Consider the following 9644-nt stretch of genomic DNA (forward strand, 5'->3'; position numbering starts at 1 on the left):
GTGGAACTGGAATGAATTCTTTAACGAAGGGGATGACGGGAAGGAAGAAGGGAGAGACTCCCCTCCTCTCGCCTTCCCATCTTCCCCGCGCGCATAACCCAAGCGCTTCCCCAGTAAATAATATATGAGTAGAGACAACTTAGACGACTGGGGACGAGTCACCGACACACATTTATCGCGTAAACCATTGGTATGGTCCAACAGAAAATTTAGAGTGCGTCTCCCACGCAGGCTATAATTATGCTCCTATTAAAATATTTTTATTGCAATAATTGTAAGAATGTTTATGTTAACAAGTAGCGTGCTAGCTTGAGGTTAACCGAAAAATGATTTACAAAGAGATCTTTTATGACACCATGACTAAAAAATCCCCAGCATATAATTAAAATTAACTACCAGTAAAAAGAGGAGTACATATTTTGTTTTGTCATGTGTGTAGAAGTCCCGGGCGCTCACTATCTATAATGCCCTACATGGGGAGGCTCTGTCTTAAATCAAAAGGTAGGGAAATTCACACGTTAAAATATAAAAAAGGAGTGCAAGATCTGCAATTTAAGCATTTAGAAGGTGCTTCAATTAAAATGTTTTGAAAATACGAGTCTTATGGCTATTTCATTATTAAACGTTGCACGAAATTGAGCAGAAGGCTTCCTGTTTCAGCGAAATAGGTTTGTGAAAAGAGGGTACCATTTTTCAATGGAAGGTATAAATACAAAAGGGATACCTTTTCTGTGAAAGAAAAAAGGTTAATGGGCTGGACAGCCTCCCGGTAAAAAGCATTATCATACTTTCATTACTTTTGACTGATCGCGATCTTTCTTTATCCGACGTTGAGCAAGATTGATCGCACACGGTTTTTTGCAGTGGTCTTGCACCTTAACCAGTGGCGGATCCAGGGGAGTGGCCCAGGGGACCCGGGGCTCCCCTTATTTTTGGACTAAACTGAGGCTCGAAGGGCCGAAAAAAATTATCAATTATCCAGACCCTTTATCAAAGGGTCTGGATGAGCGAGCCCCGCACCTCATCTCAAGGTCTGGATCCAGCACTGTTAACTCTACATTAGAAAAAGTTGTTCACAACAATTCCATTTGACATAAGCTGAGATACCAATCCTAGAGAAACCTGCAAATAAAAAGAGCTAAAATTTATACTTGAATAACAACACATCACTGGCTTTCAACACACGTGGAGACTCCATCTAGGAATGAGGGTTTGGGGAATCTCCATTAAAAAAGGGAGAATGTTTGTTGTTTTGTATAGGGGTGTAAATTGCAGATTAAAGCACAGTGGAACACCGCTGTACGAACAGACACTTTTCTGAGTCCTGAGTCACCGACTCTCATATATCGTCAACCCCGCGTTACGGACACTCGGTATCTGTGCATTTACAATTTTCACTATGTTTACACGATTTTATTACTAACAAAAAGATGCGAAATAGCGTGAAGTGTTTGGATTTTCGGGATTTTGATCAGTCCGTCTTTCCCTGCGGTGTTTCACTCATACTGTGGTCATTCACATGTTTTCTGCCTTTTACAACACAAGTTTCACTTCCTTAGCTTTTTCGTTTACGTTTTTTTTGAGAGTCCGTTTAAAGGGACACAGTCAGCGGATGCGCACTATGGCATGCCAATAGAATAATGGAAAGATTGATATAGCTGTAGTTTGGCTAACTGAAGTTTCAAAGGGAGAAGCTCCTACAATTTAAGATCTAATAGAAGATACGTATTTAAGGTTCCCAAAACAAAGTGCAAGACCCTTGGAGACAGGGCCTTCGCACGTGTTGGTCCCTCACTGTGAAACACTCTTCCTTCAGCTATCAGCAGTATCCGGAGTGTTCAGGGTTTCAAGCTGGCTCTAGAGACCTTTTTCTTTCGTTCAGCATTTGCCCAGTGACCCAATTTGTGTACAGTTATTGTGGTGTTATATTTTCATTTTCTTTAAGTGTACTGCTTGTTATGTGTTAGTTTTTGTCGGCTTTTATTAGCGCTTTAGAATTATATGGGTATGGTTTTAACGCTATTACAATAATATAAATCAATATATTATTATTATTATTATTATTATTATTATTATTTAAAAAAGTTTCTTCTAGGGTTCAAATAAAGCTTTAGAGAGGCCCAAATGGCCTCATTTAGAGGTCAACCTACATGTATAGTTTAATCAGTTTGACAAGCATCCCTGTCACATAAAGCAATTATTTCAGGAAAAATCCACATCCCCCAACGAAAGGCAGGAAATTTTAAGCCCCCTTTTGCACGAAATTCTAAAACTGCTTAACTGCCCTCTCCTATCTGGATTTCTAAAAAATGTTTAGATCCAATTATCTAGAATTCAAATAATTGTAAAAGGTAAAAATCCAAGATTCAATCAGTTGTTTAAAATGTATATATCTAGAATTCCAACCGTTGGAAAAAAGAAAATCGTGAATTCTAATGTTTGGAAAAGCAAACATCCAGAAATGGTGCAAGTTGGTGCAGTTTGGTGCAACTTGGTGCAGATTGGTGCAACTAGGTGCAGTTTGGTGCAACATGGTGCAGTTCGGTGCAACTTGGTGCAGATTGGTGGAACATAGTGGAACTTGGTGCAGATTGGTGCAAATTGGTGCAGTTTGGTGCAACATGGTGCAACTTGGTGCAGTTTGGTGCAAGTTGGTGCAGATTGGTGCAACTTGGTGCAGCTTGGTGCAGATTGGTGCAACGTGGTGCAACTTGGTGCAGATTAGTGCAACTTGGTGCAGTTTGGTAAAACATGGTGCAACTTGGTGCAGTTTGGTGCAACTTGGTGCAGATTGGTGCAACTTGGTGCAGTTTGGTGCAACATGGTGCAGTTTGGTGCAACTTGGTGAATTTTGGTGCAGTTCGGTGCAGATTGGTGCAACTTGGTGCAGATTGGTGCAAGTTGGTACAGTTTTGTGCAACTTGGTGCAGATTGGTGCAACGTGGTGCAAGTTGGTGCAGTTTGCTGCAAGTTGGTGCAGTTTGCTGCAACCTTGGTGCAGTTTGGTACAAGATAGTGAGGTTTGGTGCAACTTGGTGCATTTTAGTGCAGATTGGTGCAACTTGGTGCAGTTTGGTGCAACTTGGTGCAGATTGGTGCAACTTGGTGCAGTTTGGTGCAACTTGGTGCAGATTGGTGCAACTTGGTGCAGATTGGTGGAACATGGTGGAACTTGGTGCAGATTGGTGCAACTTGGTGCAGTTTGGTGCAACATGGTGCAACTTGGTGCAGTTTGATGCAAGTTGGTGCAGTTTGATGCAAGGTGGTGCAGATTGGTGCAACTTGGTGCAGTTTGGTGCAATATGGTGCAACGTGGTGCATATTGGTGCAGCTTGGTGCAGCTTGGTGCAGATTGGTGCAACTTGGTGCAGTTTGGTGCAACATGGTGCAACTTGGTGCAGTTTGGTACAACTTGGTGCAGATTGGTGCTACTTGGTGCAGTTTGGTGCAACGTGGTGCAACTTGGTGCAGTTTGGTGTAACTTGGTGCAATATGGTGCAACGTGGTGCAGATTGGTGCAACTTGGTGCAGTTTGGTGCAACATGGTGCAACTTAGTGCAGTTCGGTGCAACATGGTGCAGTTCGGTACAAGATAGTGAGGTTTGGTGCAACTTGGTGCATTTTAGTGCAGATTGGTGCAACTTGGTGCAGTTTGGTGCAACATGGTGCAACTTGGTGCAGTTTGGTGCAACATGGTGCAACTTGGTGCAGTTTGGTGTAACTTGGTGCAATATGGTGGAACGTGGTGCAGATTGGTGCAACTTGGTGCAGCTTGGTGCAGTTTGGTGTAACATGGTGCAACTTGGTGCAGTTTGGTGCAACTTGGTGCAGTTTGGTGCAACATGGTGCAGTTTGCTGCAAGTTGGTGCAGTTTGCTGCAACCTTGGTGCAGTTCGGTACAAGATAGTGAGGTTTGGTGCAACTTGGTGCATTTTAGTGCAGATTGGTGCAACTTGGTGCAGTTTGGTGCAACTTGGTGCAGATTGGTGCAACTTGGTGCAGTTTGGTGCAACATGGTGCAGTTTGGTGCAACTTGGTGCATTTTGGTGCAACTTGCTGCAGTTCGGTGCAGATTGGTACAATTTGGTGCAAGTTGGTGCAGTTTGGTGCAACTTGGTGTAGATTGGTGCAACTTGGTGAAGTTTGGTGCAACATGGTGCAAGTTGGTGTAGTTTGGTGCAACTTGGTGCAGATTGGTGCAGTTTGGTGCAACTTGGTGCAGCTTGGTGCAGTTTGGTGCGACATGGTGCATTTTGGTGCAACTTGGTGCAGTTTAGTGCAACATGGTGCATTTTGGCGCAACTTGGTGCAGTTTAGAGCAACATGGTGCAACTTTGTGCAGTTTGGTGCAACTTGGTGCATTTTGGTGCAACTTGGTGCAGTTTGGTGCAACTTGGTGCATTTTGGTGCAACTTGGTGCAGATTGGTGCAACTTGGTGCAGTTTGGTGCAACATGGTGCAACTTGGTGAAGTTTGGTGCAACATGGTGCAACTTGGTGTAGTTTGGTGCAACTTGGTGCAGATTGGTGCAGTTTGGTGCAACATGGTGCAGCTTGGTGCATTGTTTTGTGCAACTTGGTGCAGATTGGTGCAACTTAGTGCAGTTTGGTGCGACATGGTGCATTTTGGTGCAACTTGGTGCAGTTTAGTGCAACATGGTGCAACTTGGTGCAGTTTGGTGCAACATGGTGCATTTTGGTGCAACTTGGTGCAGTTTAGAGCAACATGGTGCAACTTTGTGCAGTTTGGTGCAACTTGGTGCATTTTGGTGCAACTTGGTGCAGTTTGGTGCAACTTGGTGCATTTTGGTGCAACTTGGTACAGATTGGTGCAACTTGGTGCAGTTTGGTGCAACATGGTGCAACTTGGTACAGTTTGGTGCAACTTTGTGCAGTTTGAGCAACGTTTATTCAGTTGACGTTCATAGTACTTTAACAATTTGTTTATTTTGCACCAGATGTTCGAAGGAAAGACAAAGGAAAGTGAATCTATACGATGAGGATCAACTCAGCTGGCGTAGCGTTTCGCGTTTTTATTTATGTACAGTAACAATCAATTTTGCACAAAAATAGTCTAAATTTAGGATTAAAACGGTAGATTGTTGATACGGTTACACTGAAGCATTCAAAACAGCTCATGCACCTTCAATGTGCCTGTGTTTGAAATAATAAAGATAGCATTTATGGAATTTGAGAATTTTTGAGTTTGGCATCAAGTCCATTCTGGACCGGAAGTGGTACCACTTATGCCAGAATTGTCAAGGGAATGATGTTAAAATAAAGCAGTTGATTACTGAAAAACAATGAACGTTGTAGTAGTAACAAAAATTTAAAGAGACATAGCTATTGTTTAAGAGCTGTAATATTTGTAGGGCAAGCACGTTGCCCATCCCTCCCTCCCATGGGAGTCTATTGATTCAGTTACTGCATCATTTGCTACACAGTTTAGTTGTTGTTGAATCTGACTCCAAAAAAAAATTGTTGCTGAAACCTCTAGTTGTGTGGACTTTGAAAACACGTGATTACAGACTAAAAGAAAAGAAAATACTGGCAGGGGTAAACATCTATTTTGTATACACCATACTTACTTTACTGCATCCTTTAATTCTCAGCAGCTTGAGCTTGCACTTTGGGGACAAAAATAGTTTAATGCTCTGATCAGTAACGTAGTAGCAATAGCTGACATCCAATTCTGTTAATCCAAGACACTGCTGGGCTAAAACAGTAATGCTTTTGTCTGTCACTCCATAACAGCTACTTACGTGCATTTCTTTGAGATATGAACATTGTTCACTCAAAGCCATTATACCAACATCGGAAATCTAAGTGGAACAAAATGCATTATTTAGAAGGCTGGAAGTTTCCAAGAGGACTTTTCACAAAAATAGGTCTCTTTTTTGCTAAATAAAAGGACACCTTCATTTGAGGACCAATAAAAAAATAATACCAATAAAATAAGGTGTCATTTTGGGAGGGTTCAATACCAACTTAACCCAAACCTCAAGGGTGTTCAATCCCTTTGTCCAGCATTTTTGAAACTTGCACAGTAAGGATAGCCTGAATTTCAGACTTTCTGTTTCAGTCACATACTCCCTCAGGGATGTGAATCAAAGAGCTGCAAATGCTGTCCAGTGACATCACCACTCCCTTACTTTAATTCATGCAAAAAGCAAAACACGATTTTCAACTGGCAAGCAAAGAAATATTGTCTCGATATGTCTACATAGTACAGAATTGCTTTACTTTCAAATCATAATTCATGTTAAACATTCAAACCGTAACTGCATGCAGTACTGTGAACAAATCATTTGCATGTATAGCACCATGATTTAATTATCAAACTCAATGGTGGTCATGCAAAAATGAAATAAATACACAAACAGGACACTTCAAGACCACAACAATTTGTTTTAATTTAAAAGAAGCTAATTGGTCTGCCTCGAATAGCTTAAGCTAAATGTAGCCAATGCGTATGTTTAAAATGTATTTCATTGCTTTTCAATAAAGTTGTTGTTGGTGTTGTCCTTAACAAAGATGAAAAAAGTCAATTCAGATGTCCCTGAGGGAGTATATGACCCAAAGGGATGTCTGAAATTCAGGCAACAGTAAAGGCTGGTTTTCACTGGTGACAGAGTCAGAGTCGGAGTCGTAATCAGAAACATAGAGCTTATGATCCAGTGAAAACAGTATTCCATTGCTTACCTTCCACTTATGATCTAGTGAAAACCAGATTGTCAGAGTCGGAAGCATGCAGAAGCAGAAGAACTTCACCAATCACAAATGGTGGGAATGTTCATTGTGATTGGTTTATCCTTCTGACTCTGTTTCCGACTCTGACAATCTGGTTTGCACTAGATCATAAGCTGAACGTAAGCAACAGAGTCGTAAGTGGAGTCGGAAGAAAATGGAAATGTTCTGATCATTCTGATTCCGGTTCCATCGCGCTTATGACTGCGCTTACAACTCTGACTTTCGATTTCCACTAGGTCATAAGCGCTCTTACGACTGCGTTTACGACTTCAACTCCATCGCTAGTAAAAGCCAGCCTTAAGGAGAAAAGACAAGAGGTTAGAGATTGTGTTCAATGGGACTGAGATAAAGATAGACCACACACCGTAAAACAGCTGCTTAAATCCACTTCTGCTAATTCTTTGCACTGCCTCGCTATTGCTTCCAGACCAACATCAGTCACTCCTTTACATCTACTTGCCGTTAGCACAGAAAGCTTGCTACAATTTTGAGCGATCAGAAACAAATTTTCTTCTGTCACACTCAGCCAACAATTGTCCACATGAAGAACTCGCAAATTACTCACACTTTTTAGCATATGTCTCAACCCATCCTCTGTCAGAACAGACTGATGGGGAACAAAATCTAAGCAAAATAAACTTCCTAAGTAGCCATTCACATGCTTTCTCCAAGTTCTTGATACACTTCTACACAGACAAAGAGATTCCAAGTCCAACCAGTCAAAAACCAGAAACATTATTTCGGTCGGAAAAACGTGCACTATATCAAGACTTGACGAGAAATACCTCTCTGCCGTCTGAGTGCAAAAACTATCATCCATCATAAGACTCGCGCTTTTAATCACTTCTTGAGGACTTGAATTAGCACTGTTTATCAAGAATTCAGCTTCATCAACAGATAACAAGTGAAATGAACGTGTCGACTCGTACTGCAGGTCAAGCTGCCATTAAGTTCAGCTTCTTAATTCTTTCGTGGTAATCCTTACTTAAAAGAAGAAGCTATTCATAGTGCGTTTTACACTTTTCACGACACTGATCTTTTTTTGCTGATCTGTCAGATATGTTGCTGTTGTTTTCCAACGTCCGCGAACGTCCACCATAAAAAACTGAAAGGCGTTCATTGGGATGGAACGGAAAGACTGGTAACTATGGGCGCTTGCCATTTAGTCAAAATTTCAGGAAATTCCCAGTACGGCGGTAAATGGAACACGTTTCGTCTGTTCGTCCCTCCGGAAAATTCCCAGAAAAAGTGGAAAATCTAAAAAAATGGTCCCGTTTTCCCGGTTGGAATTTCCGAACAGAATGTCGTGTTCCATTTACGTTTCTCGTAGTTTGTACCAGTTCCTGGTCCACGGTCGGGCACCGCCACTTACCGGGGTTTACGACCAAATGGAACAACTTTTTACCAATCGGAAATTCCCATAGGCGTACGGGCCGGGGGGGCGAGGGGGGCTGCAACTCAGATTTGTTTGGGCAGCAAGAGAAAATTTTGGCAAAGCCTGTTTTTAAAGACGTCTTCATGTTTATTTAATTATTTTGAAGACCTGAATATTAACCTGAGGTCGGTGCAATAATCCAGTTACATTCACACGAGACAGAATCGCCTAACATGTGATGAGTAATCAGGGGCGGATCTAGGGGGAGGGTGCAGGGGGTGCGCACCCCCCCGGATGACCTGAGGCCGCTTTCTAATTAACACTGTGCAGTCGCTTCACAAACAAACTGCCATTTCAACCTGAATTTTAACATAACCAAAACTTGTAGGAGTGCTTTTTTTCATCTACACAATATTAGACGTGTCAGAAAATATCTAAGCATAGAATCTGTCGAGAAATTAGTGCACGCTCTCATCACAAGCAGATTGGACTATTGTAACTCACTTTTATACGGACTACCCCACTGCGCCCTCACTAAACTGCAGCGTGTTCAAAACGCAGCTGCAAGAGTTCTATATCTAGCACCACGGTTTTGCCATATCACACCAATATTATACGAATTACACCGGCTGCCTGTAACGTTTAGAATAGAATTTAAGATTATTATAATCACTCACAGAGCAATCTATGGAACAGCTCCTAATTATTTATCATCTCTCGTTAACTTTAAACCTAATTCTTCCTACAGCCTCAGATCAAATAACAAATATCTGCTTTCAAATCCTAACTTTAGGACTCTCCCTACTCTTGGTGACCGAGCCTTTGTAGCCGCCGCACCAAAACTATGGAATAATCTTCCGTTAGATCTTAGATGCACCTCCGATTTTCAAGTTTTTAAACGTAATTTGAAGACTCACCTTTGTAAAAAAGCGTTTTCTGATATAATGTTGTAATGTTTGTAATTTTTTTTTTTTACGGTATATTTTTAGATCTTTAATTGTAAGGTATATTTTTTAGACCTTTAATTGTAAGGCGTATTTGAAAACTGTATAGTTGAATTTGCGCGGTAGAAATAAATGTTATTATTATACAACATCTGCTCTATCGTTTGATATGTATTCTCAGCAGTTCACATTATGTTACTTCCTAGTCAAAAGCCATCTTCTTCCTATTCGCTTTTAAATTTTTTTACGTCATCAGTCAATTAGTGGTGCACCCCCTCCTAAGAAAAATCCTGGATCCGCCCCTGGTAATTTACATGTTTCTTTTTTTGTTATTGTTGGGCACGGTACTGCACTGCACTAGCTGGAATGGGCTATCCAGTCGTGAATTGATTAGAATAAACTTTCGCATATCTTTCTAGAAACATCTCCACTCGAAGAACAGGGTGGGTCTGAAAACGGAGGAGTGGCTGACTAATTCTCAGTTTGAATTGCGAGAAGCATCTTAATTCTTTTAAAAAATCTATCGCTAATTTGTTAAAGTAGACCGAAATGTTTACAAAACCGCTAACAAGAGCT

General features: G+C 41.3%; 1 protein-coding gene across 1 annotated transcript; it reads right to left on the bottom strand.

The window, feature by feature from the left end:
• Nucleotides 1-990: 990 nt before the first annotated feature.
• Nucleotides 991-7847, bottom strand: LOC140930201 (uncharacterized). The gene is made up of 3 exons (XM_073379863.1): nt 7114-7847; nt 5588-5821; nt 991-1122 (listed from the first exon to the last, which is right to left on the bottom strand). The coding sequence occupies exons 1-3, from the start codon at nt 7570-7572 to the stop codon at nt 1060-1062; spliced, it is 756 nt and encodes a 251-aa protein (XP_073235964.1). The 5' UTR covers nt 7573-7847; the 3' UTR covers nt 991-1059.
• Nucleotides 7848-9644: the final 1797 nt, after the last annotated feature.

Source organism: Porites lutea, chromosome 3, assembly GCF_958299795.1.
Source record: "Porites lutea chromosome 3, jaPorLute2.1, whole genome shotgun sequence".
Taxonomy (NCBI): domain Eukaryota; kingdom Metazoa; phylum Cnidaria; class Anthozoa; order Scleractinia; family Poritidae; genus Porites; species Porites lutea.